The 22175-nt window shown below is 41.2% G+C and overlaps 2 protein-coding genes across 3 annotated transcripts; one reads left to right on the forward strand and one right to left on the reverse strand.

The window, feature by feature from the left end:
• The first annotated feature begins 2482 nt into the window (after nt 1-2482).
• On the forward strand, nt 2483-5832 carry LOC146702110 (beta-1,4-galactosyltransferase 1-like). Of its 2 annotated transcripts, none has more exons than XM_085468646.1 (2): nt 2483-2992; nt 3756-5832. In XM_085468646.1, exons 1-2 carry the CDS (start codon nt 2579-2581, stop codon nt 4419-4421), a joined length of 1080 nt encoding a protein of 359 aa, XP_085324772.1. In that variant the 5' UTR covers nt 2483-2578; the 3' UTR covers nt 4422-5832. The 2 variants fall into 2 exon arrangements, with proteins under 2 accessions (XP_085324772.1, XP_085324773.1); XM_085468647.1 differs by lacking the exon at nt 2483-2992 and adding an exon at nt 3109-3639.
• A 4743-nt stretch (nt 5833-10575) lies between these two features.
• amer2 (APC membrane recruitment protein 2) lies at nt 10576-15406 on the reverse strand. Its single transcript, XM_085468645.1, has one exon. The coding sequence runs from the start codon at nt 15197-15199 to the stop codon at nt 13124-13126; it is 2076 nt and encodes a 691-aa protein (XP_085324771.1). The 5' UTR covers nt 15200-15406; the 3' UTR covers nt 10576-13123.
• Nucleotides 15407-22175: the final 6769 nt, after the last annotated feature.

The following is a 22175-nucleotide window of genomic DNA, read 5'->3' on the forward strand; positions in this document are numbered from 1 at the left end:
GTGCACAATATATATACAGTGAAGGGAATCCAAAACTCCAGGGAATCACAGGGTAGCTCTCTCACACTCGCTCACGTCTTCTTGCCCACGCTCACACACGTTCACACGGCAGGGAGGTCGCAGGTCCGGGGGGGGAAGGTCTGAAGCAGAAGAGAAGGGAAGTCACAAACGAATCACAAATCACGAAGCACAAGTCCACAGGAGCTGTGAGAACACTAACATCAGTAATACAATCATCCAGCGACGAGAGGATCTGTGTTCCAGCCTCAAATAGTGCTCCTGGTGATGACAGGTGATTGTTGTCAGGTGTGTGGGCCAAGGGCGGGAGCCCACAGTGAGAGAGGGAGAGAACTGAAACAGCAAATGTAGCCTTGTGGGGCCGACCGGGCAGGCACGGAGACCATGACAACTTTACACTGTTTATCAGTTTTGTTTTTGTTTTTTTAAAGATGTGGCTGCTCAGCGTTTCCACTCATAGGCTAGATCTTCTAAGCCCTAAAAACTCACTCCAGATGAGGCGCAAGAGTCCACTTCCCTCTCAGACCACTTCAATAACAATATGCTGAAAGGTTATAACCGATTCTTTGATGATGCCAGCTCCAGCTTCAACTGCTGAACTAGAACTGATTGCTAATTGTGCTATTATTGTGAATCAAGTATCTGATTTCACTCTGTGAAGCAAAAATTTTTCCCAAAGGTCTGTGGGCTTGTTTAAGACGTGGCAGTTTCAAATCAGCTGACCAGAGAATGCCTACTGCAATGGAGGTCTGCTCACATTTCAAAACAGTGCCTGTCTTTCCACTCAGCTGATTTTGAACTGGATTGAAACGTATTCCTCCAGTCTTTCAATGTTACCCTTCAATATACTGCCAGTGAGTGGGGTCACGGGGAGAGCATTCAGTTCATTTAACAAGTCCGGGCTCTGTTTTTATTCCATAACCTAGGAGGTTAACTCTGTGAACAAGCTCTGTGAGACAAACAGAAACATGTAACATATGTCCTGTGTGTAACAGTAATGCATTAAACTTAAAATGTAGAAGGAATACTTCCAAAAGCTTACATTAAAGATGCGAAAGTTTGGCCATTTCTGTTCTGCATTTGGTAAAAGGAATGCAGAAAAAGAAAGCAACCAAATATCTTTAAAGATATTTGGAGGTTAGGGGGGGTGGTGGGTTGGTTTGTTTTATTTATTTATTTATTTGTTTTTTTGGTGGTACAACTTGAGATTGAGCAACAATCACAGATCCTGATTCATTCTGATAGTAAGAAAGGGCAGTAAAACTCTCAGGCTTTTATCTTTAATAGTTTTTGACATGTTCATGTTCGATTATGGCGGTAGATTTCACTGTGCCAAAAAGCTGCCTGGAAGTGGGTGGATGGACCATTTCACACACACACAAAAACCATCTTTGAAATTATTTGATATATGAAAATGGTCGAGTAGAAGTCGAGTAGAATGCTTGTGGTGATTTGAGATGGAAGGACGGAGCTGTGTTCTTGAGACAATCATCGGATCAGTTCAACACCGTGGCATTTCATCCGTTTGTGTTTTAATATTAGTCAGTTGGAATATTTTTATGCTTTCAGATGAGCATGGCCTCTGTTCACTATTTAAGTTGGTCCCATGACTTAAACACTGACTTCTTCTTTTTTGGGCAAGCTTTATTTACTGATGTCAGTAAGTCTAAGTGTAATTATACAGTAGCTGGACTTTGTTCATGTTATCATTCAGAAAACAGGGAGCTGTGTGTACTAACAACGTCATTAAACGCTGGTTTATGCTTTGCTGATAAAATCACAATCCTAAACATACATAACCTGCCAACAGTTCCAATATTACTTTGCTAAAGAGGACCCATCATTCATCTGTAAAGAGTTCCTGCTGCAAACAATATGAGACAGTGTTCCATGACTATTGTCACCAATTACATGGAAACAGTTTCTTAATTTCTGATGATAGTCATCTAGAGCATTGGATACTTATCAGCGACAATCCAGAGGATTACAGAAATTACCACATGTAGACAGATCTCAAACTTAAACACTATTATTCAAACCAGGAGAGGGCACACTTTAACAACTTTTCAGAGATTTCTTTTCCCCCAATATCACTATATCCGTATTTTCAAACAGAACTTACTTTTTTAATTAAACCTTTCCCATAATAATCACTAATTCTTGTCACTACATTACTTTGTTGGCCATCTGAAATTGCTTGGAGGTAAGATATACATTAAAGAAAGTGATGTTAGGAAAATGTACTAGTGCTCTCTTACTGAATTACTCAGAAAGCCAGGAAGTAATCTACTTTCACATTACAAACAAATTAGGTATGAAACAGTCAACAGAGTCTTGTACACTGGAGAAATTAGTCAAAAGATGTCATGTTTAATTAATAACCACAGGTGCGAGGCCTATCCTGATAAGGTGACGTGAACAAGGAAGTCGTACAGCAAAAATAAAAACCGGTTGGGTTGCTCTTTGTTTGAAATACCTTTGACTTGCAAACATACAGATATGCTGGCAACTGAGCTGTAACAAGGGAAATTAGAGCCGCTGAGTATACTCAAGATAAAAGATGGCAGGAAACTTCAAAAGATTATTTAATTTTCTAGTACTTTTTTCTTTTGTTAGTGTCGCATGTTTTGTGCTGGTTTTATTCTACTCCAGAAGAAGCTTTGTGGTTATTGTTCCTGAAAAATATATTTTGACACTGGGAAACAAAACATTTTCAGGGATGGTAAAGGAGCAAGTCGCGAAGCTGTTGGAGAGGAGGATCAAAGCCTCAAACAAAAGCAGTGAGATGGCACCGACACCATCTGCTGTCAGCTTAACTTTGGGCCCCTGCCCTGAAAACCCCCCAGATCTCATAGGTCCACTCCTCGTTGAGTTTGATTTCGGAAGGACTTGGGAACATGTGAGAAAGGAAGTCAGTCCTTTGCTTCAAAAAGGAGGAAGGTTCAAGCCAAAAGACTGTGTTGCAAAGCAGAAGGTAGGTGAATGACTTGAGAAGAAGAGAGGAAAGAAAGAAACCAGCAACTGATAGCAACTTGCATTTAAGGGAACAAGTTTCCTTAAATTTACTATTTATGTAAGGATTTATTTATTTGTTTGTGTATTTATTTTTACATGTTTTTGGCACTCTTTTTTCATAGTTTATTTTCAATACTTAAACAGGTGTAAATGATCAAATAAAACCTGATTTTACCCAACCAAAAGAGAAATTAGAGGTAATATATAGAGATAAAATGGTATCATATATATCATATAATGATTAACTCACTCACAGATTTCTTTATTTGGCTTCATTCGATTCAGTATCATTTGAAATAAACTCGGAAAAAACGTCATGCTTTTTTAAGCTTTTAAAGATAACACGTGACATACATGCTAATATTAAACATCGTCACATTTAAATAATGAGGTCTGTCATTGTATGAGCACAATTATCATGAGCTAAAAGCACAAGCTTCAGAAAGCTACAAACATTCCAATTCAGACAATTCTTTCTACAGTTGGATCCCAGTGACACTAATATGGTCATTTCAAGCAAACACACCTGTGGTTTGCTCCCAGCCAAAAGAAAGCAGTCTTGAAGGGAAGGCAAACAGAGCTAGAGAGAGGATGAACTGTCACCTGGTATGAGATAATACTGAATCATGCAAAGCTACCCTAGAATCAATCAAATAAAATTATTGGTGAATCACGGGCTAATTTTTCAAATGTTAAAGTAAAAGTTATTGTCATGTCTTTAGGTGGCAATCATCATCCCATTCCGGAATCGGCACGAGCATTTGAAGCACTGGCTTTATTACTTGCATCCTATACTGAAGCGACAGCTTGTGGACTACGGAGTCTATGTCATCAACCAAGATGGAGAGGGAGTCTTCAATCGGGCTAAACTGATGAATGCAGGATATGTCGAAGCGCTCAAGGAATATGATTATGACTGCTTCCTCTTCTCTGACGTAGATCTGGTTCCCCTAAATGACCGTAACCTCTACAGATGTTTTGACAATCCACGACACTTGGCTATAGGCATGGACAAATTTAATTTCGACTTACCCTATAAGACCTTCTTTGGTGGGGTCGCTTCATTGTACAAACATCAGTACTTGAAAATTAATGGGTTCCCAAACACCTACTGGGGTTGGGGTGGTGAGGACGATGATATCTACAAGCGAATAGTCTTACGTGGAATGCAGGTTTCTCGACCTGACTTACTGACGGGCAGGTACAGGATGATCAAACATCAAAGAGACGCGCACAATGACCCAAATCCAAAGAATCCTGATAAACTGTTTCAAACACATTGGACCATGAATGCGGATGGCATCAATTCCCTCAAATACACAGTAAAGAACATTGAGAAGGATATCTTGTACACTTTTATCACTGTAGATATCGGCTCTCCTGAATGATCTGCCTGAATGCAATTTAACTCTCTTGCGTGGCCAGTGATTCATTGGTGTTTTGATCTCAGAACTGAACGAGTGACTTATGCTCTTAAAATCTCTGTGAATCCAATTTGCCCTAAAATAAATAAATAAATAATTAATTTAGGTATCCACTCCAACAAAAGGAAAATGTTGAAATTCTGAATATTCAAGCAACTCATTTTTTTCATTTTTTTTTTTGCTGCACTGGGACAAACAGGGAAATTCCAGTGCTTGTTTCTACTTTATTTTTTTTGAACTCTGCAAAGTATAAGCAATTATAAGTGATGATTTCATCTGTTTTGCAAACAGCAAATAACAAGAAGTATAATGTCTTCTGGCTGGGTTTGATCAGCTGTTAAGTAACCTACCAGTTTAGATTAGATTAGATGAAACTTTATTAATCCCTCGGGTGGGATCCTCTGGGAAATTTAGTTACCAGTAGCACAGCACCAACAGAAGTTGCATGTTACAGATACAATAAGGGGAATGAGAGTAAGGATATAAGCATAAATATACCATATATATACATATACATATATTTTAAAAAGTGTGTTATAACTGTGCGCTATATCTAAGAGGTAGAAAGTAAAGTAACTAAAGGAAGGTGAAAAAAAGGTTTAAATTTAATGCTTAAGAACCTACCAACGAGCATGATAAATGGGACACTATTGTATATTAGATATTCTTAGAGAAGATAAGAACATTAAAACTGCTGTCTCAGATGAATGAATGAATGGCTTCATTTTTAAGCCTCAGGAGTTGCCATTTGGCACCAACAGAGGCAGCCACGGCCACTGTGTCTGCTCAATGTTTGTGCTAATAGTGTCTATTTAGAGCATTTGGATTTCAATTACTTCACAAGTGAGACTGTATACTATGGAGTTTATTTTCATCATAAAATGAAATGACAGATGGTAAAGTCAGAATTTCAATTCATAAACAACATAAAAGCATGGATCCATTTGACCTTGTGTCAACTTTTCAGGCAGCTAGTGGTGGTGCAATGGTGTGGGATATTTTCTTAGCACCCTTTTTTTTGTTTTGTTTTGGTTTGTTGTTTTTCCATAACTTGTGTATCTGCAAATATACACATTCTGTATTTTTCATATGAAAGAAACTATACTGTGGTGGGGCTTGCTAATTTCTTGTTTTTGATTTATGTATGTTATGTTTTGTTTTACTTCATATGTTTATATGTTTCATATGTTGTTTGTTTAATTTAAGACAAAAAAAAAATTAAATGAATGAGAGGTAAAACTTGAGGGGGTAGGGACAAATAAGTAAATACTTCAGCCTACTCCTTTTCAAACAAATAATGGAATGATATTTTGTAATGATTGTGAAGGCACATGTTTGAAATGTTTGAAATAAAAATGAACTGAACTGAACTGAACTGAACACTTAGAGACAAGAAAAACTTCGGCAATATTTTTTACATATTTTTTCTCTAATATTTTTATCGGGGAAAACAATTATCATTTAATCACAATAGCCTACCTGAGTGTTATAGCTGAGCACGTTCCTCCCATTTCCCAGAAAGATAGCACACCATGTCACACAGTTCAGATTCTGTCTAACCAGTTTTTTGAGCATGATAATGCATTTTCTGTACTCACATTCCTCGACAAGCACTAATTCAACAGAGCACCTTTGGCATGTGGTTGAACAGAAGATCTCCATCATTACTGTACAGCTGACAAATTTACTGCAACAATGTGTTGGCAAAGGTCATTATGGATCAAAACCTCTGAATGTTGCCAGCTCTTTATTGAATTTATCCAACCAGTATTAAGGAACTTCTGAACGCAAAAGGGAAACCAACCTGGTTCTACAGCGAACAAATGGGCTGCTGCCAGTGCTTGCAGTGCAGCGGACCTTCAATTGACCCATCAGCCCAAAAGTGCACCAGCCTGGTATGTCAGATTACCAGTCCACTCCTGTTCACATGGACTTGAACTTCACATGTTCACATAAACTTGAGTGACATCCCATTCGTCTTACAGCTATAACAGCTTCAATTCTTCTGGGAAGGTTTTCCACAGGTTTAGACATGTGCTTATGGGAATTTTTGACCATTCTTCCAGAAGCACATTTGTGAGGTCAGACACTGATGTTGGATGAGAAGGTCAGGCTAAGGGTCACTGATTCATCCCAAAGGTGTTCTACGTGGCTGAAGTCAGGACTTTGTGCAGGCCAGTCAAGTTCTTCCACAAAAAACTCATCCATGTCTTTATGCACCTTGCTTTGTGCACTGGTGCAGTGATGCTGGAACAGGAAGGGGCCATCCCCAAACTGTTATTACAAATTTGGGAGCATGAAATTGTCCAAAATGTCTTGGTATACTGAAGCATCAAGTGTTCCTTTCACTGGAATAAAGGAACCGAAACCCACACTATTACCATCCCTCCACCAAACTTGACTCTTGGCCGACAAGTACCAGTGTCCTGGCAACTGCAACACCCAGACTCGTCCTTAAGATTGCCAGGTGGAGCAGCGTGATTCGTCACTCCAGAGAACACGTCTTCACTGCTCTAGAGTCCAGTGACGACATGCTTTACATCATTGCTAAGGCTCAGATGCGGCTGCTTTCTATGCACTGTTGTTGAGCTAATCTGAAGGCCACATGAAGTTTGGTCAGTAGTGACTGACTCTGCAGAAAGTTGGCGACCTCTGCACACTTTGTGCCTCAGCATCTGCTAACCCCACTATTTTACATGCCCTACTACTTCATGGCTGAGTTGCTGTCGTTCCCAATCACTTCAGTTTTGTTATATTATCACTAACTGTTGACTGTCGAATATTTATTAGTGAGGAAATTTCACGACTAGACTTGTTGTACAGTCTAGTCGTGAAGCCTATCACAGAACTACACTGGAATTCACTGAACTTTTGAGAGCGACCCATCCTCTTAGAGATGTTTGTAGAAGCAGTCTATGTGTCTAGGTGATTTTATACACCTGCTCTTCACAAAATACCAATAATGCTTAAGTACAGCTATACATGTCTAGGTGTCTGTGAAGGTTCTCAGTCATCCAGGTCATCGTAGTCAAAGGAGCTTGCAAAGAAAAGCGTCTGGACTTAACTTAAAGAAGTCCAGACGCTTTTCTTTGCAAGCTCCTTTAACTATACATGTCTAGATACATCTATGGATTCACTACGTTAGACTGATTATTTTAATGTGGTCATCATATTGTATATTATATTATATATTATATTAATGCTTTTAGGGAAATTTATTTTGAGAATTGAGTTAGTATAAGATGGTAATCTCAGGAAAGTTTTAGCACAAACTCAGTTTAGTATAATTTTTAATTCAATATTGAGTAAAAATTTCAAATCTTTGTACTTTGTATTGCTGTGTCTGACCTTACATTTTAATATTCTCAATATTTATCTTGTGATTGATAATTAAATTTTGAATCATTTTGCTTCATGCCTGACACGGTCATATTCAGTTTGCAAGTTAATCACATTTTCCGTTTTATCATTTCAAAGCAGAATTTATCACTCTAGACGAGCACATGCTGTTTTTAGAAAGAACTTACTGGTGTCATAACCATGTGATGCTTAACATTGTTTGGTATCCAGGACTGTCTGGCGTCCTGAGGAATAAACTAGACTTACACATTCTGAAGGTTACAGCTGTACTAGCGTCATACTGTACTGGATCTTCTCGTCTTTACGGTGTACCAAACAGATGTGCCCATTTCAAGGGTCAAAATCTTTGCGCTTCATGAATTCTTAATAAAAGGAAGATTGCACAATTTTTCCCTGAGATGAACTGTAGTGTCACTCAAAAGGCAGACTGAAAAGTGAAGAGGGACAGAGGACAAAATGACACTAACACCTGTGAAGAGGCGAAAAATAGTAGTGAGAGGAGGCTTCACATGGGATGCAAAGTTGAAATCCAGTGATGCAAAGATGTGTTGTGTGCTGAAGGTCACACACATTCAAATGTATTGCATTTCCATTTTTCTAAAGGCTTCACTTGGTGTTTTATTGTCTTTGTATGCATTTTTTACTGCAGCACTTCAACTCCAATCACATCTTTCACACACTGTGTCAGCACCCACCCCCCAAACAGACTCCCATCCTCCTTCCTGCCCAGCCCCCTCTTTTTATTGGTTGACCTAGTGGAGTTACTATGGGAACAACTGTGGAGAGGCTGCCATGCAGAATGTGGAGTACAGCTTTTGAATGGTGCTCTGTCGTACACACATGCACTCACACACATTTATCAAGGCCAGGAAAGCCTACCTACCATCAAGATGTTGTGTTTTTGTAAATACTAGTGGCCTTCATTTTTCTCTGTCTGTGCTAGAATTTCTTTTCTTTACCACCAGATAGGTAGTGTAGTCTTTCTTTTTCATTTTTTTTGTTATATTCAACTGGTAGTACTTTTACTTACAGTACTATGACAGCAGTAAATGCTTATTTGTTATTTACTACAGCCCGTGCTAGAATATTTTGCCTACAATCAAACTGTAGGTCTAAATCTATTAGAGCAAAACTACTGGTCATCCACTACCAGACCTTAAAGCAGATGGGCTACGAAAGACCAAAGCCACACCGGGTGCCACTCATATATGGAAAGAATTTTAGAGCTCATCAAAACTGGACAGTAGAAAATTAGGGGAAAAATTGCTGAATCATGATTTCTGCTGCAACATTTGGATGGTAGGGTCAGAATCTAGTGTAAACAAACTGAAAGCAGGGATCCATCCTACCTTGTATCAACAGTTCAGGGTGCTGGTGGTGTTGTCTGAGATATTTTTATTGCATATTGGCTCCTAAGAACCAGCTGATTGTCGTTTGAATGGCACAGCTTGTTGCTGACCATGTCTACTTTTTGTGATCACAGTGTACCCGTCATGTGATGGCTTCTTCCAGTTGGATAAGACACCATATCACGAAGCTCAAATCATCTCAAACTGGCTTCTTGAACAAGACAATGAGTTCATTGTACTCAAATGTCCGCCACAGTTACCAGAGCTCAATCCAATAGAGCACCTTTGGGATGTGGTGGAACAGGAGACTGGCATGGACTACTAGCAAGCTGTACCTAATGAAGTGGCCAGTGACAAGTGGATACTTGTGGCTGGTGATCATCAGAAGTTATACCAGCTAAATAAAAGCTTCATTTAAGAGCACTGAAGCTCTTCAAACCCATTCACATACTCACAATAAATCTTATTCTGCCACTTATTCTTTGCTTTTCACCATGAGTCCTTCCCTTGTTCTCTTCCTCACTGGTTTGAATAAGAACCCCATTGTTCATCAGAAACTCAGTGCTCTCTGTTGCACTCTTTAACCAGATTTATGGCTGAAAACAAATAAGCACAAACATGGCTCACACTGAGAACAACTGTCCACATCGAGCAGCCAAACAGCAGATTACTGATGAGATCAGCTGACACAGATATATACAAACACACACACACACACACATGCAACATTACGCACCATTCTTACTGTCAGCATCCCTGGCTTTGATGTGGTGGGCTGGTACAAGTGAGTGTTATGGTCTTACGTAAGGTTTTTACATAAACCTCGGAGTGTAGAGAGCTGGATAAAGAGGGAGGGGGAATTGCTGCACCATTACAAAGGGGATTCGCACTGCACCAAATCCTCCTCCTACTTCACATGGATAAACCACAACATATAAGCTTTTTCTAGCAACATGAGCCATTCTTGAAAAAATGCGACTATACTTTTCATCTATTCAGGACACACACGGGTCTCATATCCACATGCATCAGTTGTCTCTCTTTGTCATCACCGTGCCTGTCTGTCTCCTTTCTTTCCCCAACAGAGACCAACAGTAGCTAGGGACGCATCTGTCGGGCTTTCATGTCAGCAATCAATAGGATTTATTGATAACCTGTAATCCCCGACCCAGAATGACCTCTCCCTAAGTGCCGGACCACAACAATATCCAAAAACTAAAGCTACATTCTACTCAATGCATCACCTTTTCTCACTCAGGCTGATCCTTAGGGATTTAAGACAGCAGGACATGAGGGGTGGGATGAGAGAAGTGGAATTCAACCTCCATTTTATTTTTTCTCCAAACACAAAAAGGACATAACTCCTATGATGGTGTAAACGTGCTTACAAAGAGTCAGGGGCTCATCTATCAGCGCAAATACAGTTTTCTTTATTAAAAATGTAATGAGGTTTTCACAATATAAACAGATAGAAACATAAAGGAGGGGGGGAAATCTGCTTTTCATCAGAGCAAATGATCACATAAAGGCCCAGAAAAAAAAGAGAAGTGTGTGCCTGCAAAAAATACATTGAGCTGAGTCTGGTGTTGGTGAGCCCATGATGGAAACATGGTGACCTCAGGAGTAAGAGTGTGTCCCAGTGGAACAGTTGTATCATGCCATGTCATACCTGGATGAAGCTAAGAAACAGTGACATGTTGGATAGAGTGATGTCCTGTATTTAAACAAAACCTGGTGGACATTGATTGCATAATGACCTGTCATCTTTCAGTTCTACAGAATCTGACTGTTAAAGGAATCCAAGTAAAATCTTGCCAACCAATAACATCAACCAAAAAAAATACTTTACTTAAAAAACAAATCTTTTTCTCAATCAGCAATGAATAAAGGAAGCTAAAGGTCTAAAGCTAAAGAAAGGGAAAATGTGAACCGACATGATCACTTGCTGCTTCCCAGGTGACCTCTAGGGCGCCCTTTTATTTGGCTAGGAGAGTTCCTACTGCAGTCTCAGAATCAGGTTACTCCATGGTTGCCTACACTACACCATAGGGAGGCTGAAAAGATATCTGAACCCGGAGCAGTGTCATGGATCAATCATTAGACTCTAAATGAGATGAGATGGCTTAAAGAACGAGAATGACACTCAAGTGTCACTGATAGCTTCTGTGGGAATGATTACATTAAACTTGGCATATCCTATGAAAATTCTATGGAAATCCCTATAAGGGACCAACCTGCTCCCTTTTAACTGATTGCACTGAATCACTAACAAAGGCCTTCTAGGACTGCAACACACCTTCTTATTTCTAAAACAAGCGGCGTTTTGCAATGTAAGCCACAGGGGACTTAGAAAAGAGTCAAATCCAGTTTGTCTTGCCCCCACAAAAGAGGGACAAAGAGGATAGTAGAACACAGAAAACTATGTCCTCACAAATATCCATTACAATGTCAAGCTACATTCACATTCACTCGCAGCTGTGGTGGCTCGTGAAATTAGGCTATACATTGTTTTTTGTTTTGTTTTGTTTTGTTTTATTCATAGCCAGGAGAAGAAGGGGCGAGGTCGATCATTTAGCATTAGTTCCCAAATTTTGCTATGTATAATATCCTAGTTCTCTAAACTGGCACTTGTCATCCATCCACATTAGCCTATACAGTATGCTAACAGAGAGTAACAGAAAGAAGACAAGGCAGAGTGTTAGAAAGCTGGTGCTGTCACAGTTAAGGATCCGTGCAGTATGATTGCGGAAAGGGAAAGTCTATAAAAACAGTACGAAATCCAGTGAAGAACAAAGTACTAGCTAGAAAAAATGTGTTTGTGCATGTGTTCGTAGAGAAGAAAGTTATCCAGTGTAGCTACAAATACAGTGCCAAAGGTTGAGCAGTGCACATGTGTCAGATCCTTCAGCATTAGATGACGTTCCCTGACCTTTGTGCCTTGATATGTGGCACTACATGCAGAGAGCGAGAAGAAATGTGTATGTGTGTGTGTGTATGATTCTGCATGTGCGTGTGTTCGCAGACAACGAAGCCTTAGTGCAAGGGATCCCTCCAGGTTGATGTATTGCGATAGTTTTGCAGGTTTCCATTGGTATTTAAACATTTGTAAATCCCAGAGATTAAAATTCTGTGAATGTACTTCCAGTGAAGCAGCCGGGTGTGAGTGAGATCCAAGTACAAAGGCTGAAGCCAAAGTTAGTCCAAATGGATTTTAAAAAAAGAAATCCGCTAATCGATCTTAAAAAGTATGAGATGCAGTGTGACCTTCTGCAGGATAGCTTTGTAGCTGCAAAGTAGATAATAAAAGCAGTTCAGAGTTCATGTATAGTTTTAAAACCAGTGTGCGATCAGCAAAAGACCATGTTAAAAAAAAACCATTTACAGCAACCAAAGGAAAAATGGAGGAAAACTGTTGGGACTTTTCCAAACTATGACAAAATCAAAAAACTTTGGCTCTAAAATCAGAGAATTAGGAGGTACGTATTACAGATTAGATAATAATAATAATAACAATAATAATAATAATAATAATAATAATGTTGATTAGATTAGGTCCTTACTATCAGATTGAGTTAAACAAATTGTGGAAATCTAAAAGAAAAACATAAAAGAAAAAAAGGTGCTCTGCTTTTGTTTTCTGTCAAAGTGGTGGTTGTATAGTTAACAGATTGTCAACAGTCAACCCCCAAAGGTTTAAGGAGGGTTGCAAAATGTTAACCTAGCTTTTTCAAGTTTCCTAGTGACTTTCTCAGGTGAACAAAGCACTTACTCTAATGTAGCTGTTCGTGAGCCAACACGCCTAAGGAATGAGAGATTTAAAGATTTGAGAGGAATTCCTAGGCCATTGACTGTACAGCTCAACATTTTTCTTTGTCTGGGGAAACATTTGGCTCTACGTAAGCTGCAGTGTAGCAATGTGCACTCCAGTCCAGCGGAAAATCACCCATGTGACAGAAGCTACTTCTTGTGGGCAGTCCCTCTGGCTGTGCCGCCAGATTTGTTTCCAGAACGACGAACTGGCACCTTGGATACTGGGATTCTGGTGCGAGCCGGAGGAGGCGGTTGCGTCTTTGGTGGAGTTGATTCAGCCTCTAGGACGGACGACAGGGCTGACTGGCTTGCAGAGTGAGGGGGTGTGGTTGGTTTGGTGCTTACCGGGATCTTGGATTCTCGAGGAAGGCTGGCGCTGCCTTTCATTGATCGGAAGGAGCAAGAGGAGGAGGAGGAAGGCAGAGTTGCTTGGGAGATGGGGCTCGTTTTGTGTTCAGTGGACGGAGAGGGCGAGCTGTTTGGATCTTCATCTCCCTCCTGATCCTCTGCTTCTTCTTCAGGATCATTGTAGAGGTCATACAGGTGGTCTCCAGAGCAACTGTCACGTGATAGGGCCATATTCTGGTTATGCTGCAGCCCACTTTCGTCAGGTGTTGCTGTAGGTGTTGCTGACGGTGTGTCCCAGTAGCCCTCGTCACTAAGCGGCTCTTTTTCACCTGGCGATGTAGGGTGACGACCATGTGCGTGAGGGAGAGGGGGTTTAGCTGCCCGGCTTCCCGCTCCACCAACTACTGGAATCTTACTGAGTCCCAGCGCCTTCACCTGTGGTACCTTTCTATCTGAACTCCTGGAAGCTGAGGGAAGGTAGCTGCTAGCAGGGTTGGTGCGAGGGGGATAAGTAGAAGTAGGGGTAGAGGAGGAAGGTTGATGCGATCGGGGCAATGCAGGGGAGTTGTCTCCTGTGGAAGGCAACATGTGCCAGAGTCCCTGCATGTCTGCATCGTCCACTCCTTCTGGACTTGCCATTTCTTCCCCTCCACCCATGTAGGCCACCACACCACTCCCGGGTGGGTGCTGTTGTGGTTGAGGTCGTGCCCTGGTCCGGGCAGGGAGGGAGGCAGGTGCAGAGTTTGGGGAGACAGAGAACATGGGCTGGGGCATCTGAGAAGATAAAGGGGGTTTAGATGGGGAGATGCTACTGGTGATACCAACAACTCTCCCAATACCCACTCCCACGCTACCTCCTCCTCCCCCACTGCTACTGCTGCTGGTACCACTGCCCCCATTACCCACTGGGCCCTCTTCATCGGCATCAGCAATAATGTCACCACAGCCTGTGAGAGAATCAAAGCTCTTGAGGGACGTGACGTCAGTGAAGAGGAGGGAGCAGAGTCGGTCCACAGAGGGCTCTGATGGTGGGTCACCAGTGCTGCAGCGATCCAAAGGGGGTGTAGCAAGGGAGGGGGTGAGACTGGAAATTGAGGCTTTGGCTTTTTGGATGGGTGGTCGCAGTGGTGAGTCAGTGGGCGTGTAGGGAAAGGGAGAGTCTGGCTCACCAGATGGCCCTGGCATGGCAACACAGTGTGGAGGTGTCATGGTAACGCTCGTGGTGGGAGTCTCTAGTGCTTGGAGGTTAGGTCCTGCTTCTGCATCGTCACAGTCTGCTTGGTGGTTATGGGGAGGTGGTTCAAGGGTTAGAGTAATGTCCTTTACCTTTTCAGCATCAGCAGCATCTCCATCCTTGTCCTTCTTCGCCTCCGCCTCTTCTCCATCGCCCTCATTTGTTTTGTCTTTACGTCTCCATCGCATGCTGCTGAAAAACCCTTTCAGGCCCCTTCCTCTTCTGACAAGTCCTGCTCCTCCGTTTTCACTCGACCTAAAACTCCCGCGTCGGAGAAGAGAGAAGAAACTTAGCGATTTGCTCAGAGACCTCACCGGCCCCACCTCCAGGCCTGCAAGTCCCTCCCCTCTCTGTCCATCAGCGTCGTTATTAGAGCTTGTTAGTCCATCGTGGGTTTTGCTCCTCACAAGTTCCGCCGATGCCCCTGAGCTGTTTCCATTCAAAGAATTTCCATTGTCAGAATTCCCGTTGTTTCCGCTGTTTGTAGCCCCTTTGTTCCTGAAGGAAAAGAAGCTGGCCATTCCAGATCCAGTGCGCCGCTTCCCAAAGAGTTTGAAGGCAGCTTTGTTGATCTTCCCTGTAGGCTGAGGGTCACACTGAGGGGCCACAGGAGGCTCCACACACTCTGAGTGCACCTCCATTATCTAGTACTCTATTGCTCCCACTCTATCGTCTCCCTCGAGCTCTTTAGCTACCTTTTTATCCTCTCTCTTTCTGGCGCACATACATTCACCCTCTCTCTCTCTCTCTCTCCCTCCACCCTGCTGTCTGGTGCTCTTTCACTCCCACTCTGACTTGCTTTAACGCCTGCCTGCTGGTTTTCTCTGTCTGCCTCCCTCCCTCTTTCTCTTTCTCTCTCTCTCTAGCTCTCTCTCACACAGCCGCACACACAAACACACATGCTGCTCCTCACTGTATCCATGGCAACTGGGTGGGCTAAGCAGCTTTCGTCAACGTTGGCGGGGCGCCAGCGTCTCTCCTCCACTCCCTCCCCCAACCCCCTTTCCTCTTCTCTGCTTCCACCTTGCCTGTCACCGATGCACTGGTTGGTCTTTCCTTTTAACTATTGAGTATTTCCGAAGCCCAAAATTCACCCCATCCATCAGTGTGTGTGTGCACCGTGTGTGCGTGTGTCCACGTCTCTGTGTTTGTACAAACCCATTCCAGGGTAGCAATGAAGCAATACGCACCCACTGATCTGCTGATGCATTATAAAGGATTAGACATTAGTTCAATATGTTTATGAGGGTTTCCTTAATGGCAGCTCGGTTGAATAGCCAATTATTAGGACAGATCACAGGCTAATCTTTATACAGACTGTTTGTAGGACATGGACCACAGATGTGGGAAAACTGACAATGATGCTGCCCACTAAAAACAGAACTTTTGCATGTGTGGACATTAATTTCTGGGTATATCTTTCCTGTTAGGTAAGTCAGAGCTTTGGGTAAACAGTAGCTTTACATTGTAAATTGATCAGAATTAGCCTTCTCCCTTCACCCAGGCTTATTAGACTGGCTAAATTGGAGTGTGAGGGTGAAAAAGTTCAAAGTAAACGAAACTAAGCATATCACAAGTGCGATTTAGTGGACTCAAAAACAAGACCTGCTGATCAACAGTATGAGCGGGCTTAGACCAGGATATGGATTTAGAAATGTCAGTGCAGTCAGGCTTTTGTTATTTCAAGGGACACGGAGGTCTTAACCTCCCAGTCACAACCAATTTCTCATCCACAACTTAAATGACTTACAAGTGACTCTGCAAAAAGATTTAGGCCCCTCACAACTTACAAGTAGACAAACATACAAACACAAATAGCACAGCCTTCAATAGAGTTTGAGACACACACATATAAGCCATATGGCCTTGAGGCCTCTTCCATATGGACACACAGGGCCAGGTGTCTGAGCCCTGTGATGCCACATATAACTGTCATCACGTCATCCTCAGTTTCCTTGTGTTTGTGGTTTTGTGTCACCAATTATGCAGCCCACAGTACACTCTTTCTTTTCACATTAGTTATAGTTTTAGAGCATACCTTGGCAACCAGCAGAGTTTCTGCAGGCATGTAGAACAATTAACTGTTCACCAACTAGAAGGAAACCTTGTGGCAGCGGCTCAACTTGCTGACTTTTGTTCATTGTTGTCGTGTCTTTACAAAGTGCACAAGTGTTCCAGTTTTATTATCAAAATGCATTTGTGCTAATAAGTAAAATTGTGAATGAATTAGGGTATTATACATTAAAATTAAAAAAAATTATAATAATAAAGAGTGAAATCATTTTTATTCCACATCTCAGTTTGTTTGTTTGATTTTGGAGAATGGCAACCAGTTTGTATATCTGAACAAATTACATAATCACCATTTACCGTAGATCCACCCAGTTCTCCTTTTTTCTGAGTGCAATCCACTGGGGGTGCTCCCAACCCCCCATGAATCTCCCTGTTATCCCGACCCACTTACAAACCTTCCTTCCCTTCCCTCCCCTTCTCCTTTTCTCTCCTCCTCCTCCACAGTGACTGTGAGCACAGGCTCTCCTCTTCCATCCCACTGCTATCAAACAATGTCTGCATTCATGAGCCCAATACACACAACCACAAATCTAGAGACATGCTCCCACCCACACAAACACTTTTTGAGGGCTTCCCCAGAGTGAAGCGTCGAAGCATATCATCCCTATGCTCCCCCCCCCACCAATAAGAAAGATAATATGTCCCCAAGAGTCAGTCAGCCAGCCTGTCTACTTGCCAGTCAGTCACCCACTATGCATGCTTTCAGGTACATCAGATGTTCAAGCAGAATGCCCTACAGCAGTGCTAGCAGGTCAGCTGGCTGCTGCGTGGACTTGAAGCTGAGTCTAAGCAGCAGATGGCAGGTGGGTTGATGAGTGGAGACTGATGAGGGAGCTCAGTTATCGCATGATGAGACAAAGGATTTTGCTTAGCTCTTAGAGTGGCAGTGTACATTATTACAGTGCTATAAACATCAGTAAATTATTGAAGCAAATGCACACATTACGACAATGCTACTATATTCCACAATGGAGACCATTAGACCATATCGGGCTTATCGAGCAGTTTGTATAACTGCATTTAAATGGAGGACATAGGAAAGCAATACACACCCTCACACTCACATATATATATATATATGAGGCCATTTGTAAAAGCATGGGGCTTGTATGTAAGTGTAAAAGAACTTTTGTCCAGAGGCTTTTGTGGATATTGAACTGGTTTGGTTAGTTTGGTGCTTGGATAATGCAACATGTGCTCTCCTTTCAACCTAATTATTCTTTTCAGTCCACTTGTACTGGCTAAGGCAGATTCACACATGCAATACAAGAAGCCCACACCCTATTATCCCTCCTACTCCGTGCCCCCACCCTCTCTAAAAAGGGTTCCCATTTCAGCCCCCTGAGCGAAGCTCAGCATTAAGTGGGACAGTTGGAGGACATTTTCTCTCTCTCATGTCTCTCACTGTTTTGTCTGTTAATATGGTTCCTCTTTTACGTCAGTGTGCTTCCACTGCACAGTGCCCACAAGTAGCAGCTGAATGTCTTTTTTTTTCATTCCTCTGTGAGGAAAGAGCCTCAGGACTCAAATACTTTTTTTTTAAAAGGCCTAATTTGTCTTGCTAAGAAAAGAAAAACAGACTGTGTGTTGTTATGTGAAACTTGCATTGTGTGTACACCCTTTACCAGGCAGAAGTTGTGAAAAAGATGTAAATCATTTCAAGGAAATGCATATCTGTCAACAAAGTAAAAGGGTGCTTTAAATTTTGTAAAGAGTTTCGGTGTCTTCACATCAGGGTATAAATAACCTAATTAATTAGAGCGTGTATCCTTATTATCCATCTTTAACTGTCTGATAGTGTCACAGTCATGTGTCACAGTCATGACATCATCTTCATTCAGTCCATGTCAGTCTTTTTAAATCGGTCACATATTAAGACTTTTAATCTTGGTATGTGACCAATATAAAAAGAATGCAAAAGGTCATTACATTAAAACACATTATGCTATTTTAGGCTCCTGCTTTAACACCTTTATTATTTTAGAAAGTCATCTATGGGATTCCTGCTTCAGTTTCACATATAGGAGAAAAAGAAACCAGAATATCCCCACAGAGTGTCTGAACTTTGCCTCACTTGAATAATAATAATAAGTCACGTATCTTATCAGTAATCTCACAAGAGTTTTATTATCTGCGGATCATAGAGGACACCAACAAAGAAGTAGCTCTGATGTGGTCATGACTGTAGGTTCACATAACAAACCACAATAGTTTTAGCTGTCAGTCAGACGTAGTACATATCAGTAACTACGGGAATCTTTTCAAATGTGAGAACAATACAATCAGCAATCTACCCATTTTCCTTTCAAGTACCACATCTGTGAAAACAGCACAACAGGATCCAAGCAAGAGGTTTAACAAAGACTAGTAACACACACAAGACACAGGTGTGGCTGATCATACATCAGTGGTTAGCTCCTGGCACAGGCACACATACACACCACATAGTCTTTATCATCATTATTAGGGGTTCTATCGGTTAGATTGTGTCAGCACAGGGGGTCTTCCAGCTCTGGATTAAACTAAGCTGTGTGTCTGTGTGTGTGCATACACACATGTTCCTGTTTATGTGTTAATGAAAATTAAACCCCCAAGGATTACTGCTTGTGCTCTTTTGTTACTTTGGTAATCAACAGGGAGCAGTACTAAATGTTATTAAGCTGCCTAAACCCAGAGTGCTCAGACACTTTTACACTCAAAACACTGCAAAACCAAAGTGTTTCTGAAAACTTGTCTTTATCACACAGAAAAAGCAACCCAAAGTATATAAAAGTTATACATGTTCCCTGCAATGCAGTAATTATCAATTTTTCTGAATATGTCAGGGTCAAAATGTTTGTACATTAATTACTTTTTTGAGGCAAGTTATTCGACTGTTTGGAGTAAAAATGTTCCTTTTTTTCATTTAGACTCATTTATTCTGGACTTCTAGTTGCCGTGGCTTGCTGAGATGACAGATCTGGAGGGGATTTTCATTACCGTTATAATTTATGCTCCTACTTTCAGAGGCTGAGGCTAAAGCCTGGTTATACCTCTGGCCACCACATACAACCAGTAGCAACTTTGCACAAACTCATAGAAATGGAGTTGCATCATATAAATGCTAAATGAATTGATTCTTATGCTCCTAGGACCTGGTGTCCACATCACATTTTGGGTTGTCTGGACCAAAATACTAATTTTTGCTCTACAAGGGCCTGATTACCACTTATGAGGACATTATACTGCCTGTTCTATCGAAATTTAAAATGAATGCCCTCTTATGAGGACCTCATTTTTCTCATAAACAAAAATCAGATAAAAGAAAAAAATCTGTTAATTCTTTGTTTTTACATTCATCAGGTCCCAATCAGCCCAATTAGCAAAGAGAAATTAAAAATGCATGCCATGAAGGAGTTTGGGTCTTAGGAGGTTAAATACTACATACCACTATCCAACTTTATCTTAACACTCAAATACCACATTCCCTTATTTCATTCAGTTTGACCCGAAATAAAACTTACCAGAAACGACTGTCTAGAGCAGGGATGTCAAACTCTTTTTACATCGCAGGCTACATACAGCTTATTTTGATCTTTTGTTGGCTGCACCAGTGAAACTGCCCTTCCTGCCAGTGTGCAAATGTAATCCCAGAGATATCTTACGTATAAAAAAATAACCTCTATTTCACCAGAAAGCAATCTATCAGTGCAAAAGAAAACTACAGAAATCTATAACTTAATTACTTCAGTGTAGCCATGTGGGAAATCTTTATCAATCAGAAAAGCTTTAAAAATTGTGAAAATACAATTAAAAGTCCAAAATTTCTGTTCCCTTTCACATTTTCCAAAGTCATCTAGGCCAGATTGAAGTCTTTGCTGGGCCGATTCTGTCCCCCGGGGCCTTATGTTTGACACCCCTGGTCTGGAGTGTACTTCTACACTCTACAAATTATGACAAAAACATGATAAACATGATAAAAATGATTAAAAATGAAATGTAAAAACTTTCTGGGAGACATCAGTATCTGTCCAACCCCCATGTAAATAACACTGTCCGGCTAAGAGCTGTGTGGCACCACCACAGCCCACTGTAAAACATGCCTATTTCAAATGCATTCATCAAAATAATTATACAGAAATGGCCAGAAAAAGGCCATAGAAGCTGTGTCATATGACAGAGAATGGCTGTAACAAATTACACAAGGGCATAAATAGCCAAGTGCTGTAGTCGATTTAGAAATGCCGTTGATATATTCTGGGCTGCCACTGCCTTGTTCGAAACACTGCACTTGTGTGTCAGCCTGATACATAAAAATAGATTCATGTCCTAACAGTAATACAATCATCAGAGATTTTAGTCACATGTTATATACAGGGCAATGGCGCAAACCAATTTTCCACACAGACCAAAAAACAAAAAATGCACATACAACATGCATACACGTGCGCTCATGTGTATAGCATATGCTCTGCCGATATGTAGACTATTTGGCCCTGATTGTAAGTACAGCATTTCCTCCTTGTCCAGTAAAGTGTTCTACCAGAATGGCGTGCAATAAGCTACTCATCTGAATGATTCAGAGCCCTGGGAGAGCCCTCGGCAGCTTGTCTCTGGAAGACACTTCTCAATGTTTAATTTAAGGTAATATGCACAAGTAGGCTACAGGAAGACCATTCTAACACGAGAGAGAGAAAACTTAGAGCTGATTGTGGATTAACATGATTTACTGTTTATCCACATTCAAAAAAGGGACTGAGTCATATAAAAGCTCTGACGCTCTAATGCAGTGGGGTTTTTTGTTGTTGTTGCACTTTTTACTTGTTTAAACCATAAACAAGGTCCTTCTTTTACACATTCAAGTCATCAGTGGCGATTCATGGAAAACACCTTTAAGGTCTTTTTGAATAATCAGTTAGAAAATGTGAGCAAAAATTATGAACACAAGAAAAGAGAGAATTAAAGTAGAAGATTAAGTCCCCTTTGTTTTTAGCTATCTTCATATAGAGGCACTTTACACATCAGTTATTGTGCCCTTTCTTCTTTCAGTTCATATATTATGGAGCTTTAGAGTAAAGTGGCACAGTGGGTTTACACATCACATCACGTTGCACTGCCAGCCTCTCTCTATTCCAAGTTGTTACAGCTGAATAATGACTTTATTTGCTCATAGACACTGATTTGTCTAAGGGCCAGTGCTCACTTTGTCTAATTGGCTTCTGAAAGTAAACACAGAGCTCAATTTATTGCTACATTTAGTCCCATGGCATCGGAGGGCTGTGGACTGAGTGGCGTTTAAGAAGGAACAAGTTCACTGCAAAAGCTACTAGTCTGAATTCCATAAAGAATTTAGACTAGTAGCTTTTGCTGGATGTAACACAGCAGGATGAAAAGAGCTTGCAGGGCAGACAAATACACACATGAACTCTGTGTAACTTCATTTAAACCAAGTTTTACATCTTGCTCTTGTGCAGCAAACTGATTGGGTTGGGCATTTGCTTGTATGCTAAATCTAATCCAAGATCAAATCCTTTCTGAGCTCCAATAATGATTATTCAGGAACTA

Source organism: Copadichromis virginalis, linkage group LG9, assembly GCF_057382275.1.
Source record: "Copadichromis virginalis isolate Kocher_CV1m ecotype Utaka linkage group LG9, C_Virginalis_male_GT1.1, whole genome shotgun sequence".
Lineage (NCBI taxonomy): Eukaryota > Metazoa > Chordata > Actinopteri > Cichliformes > Cichlidae > Copadichromis > Copadichromis virginalis.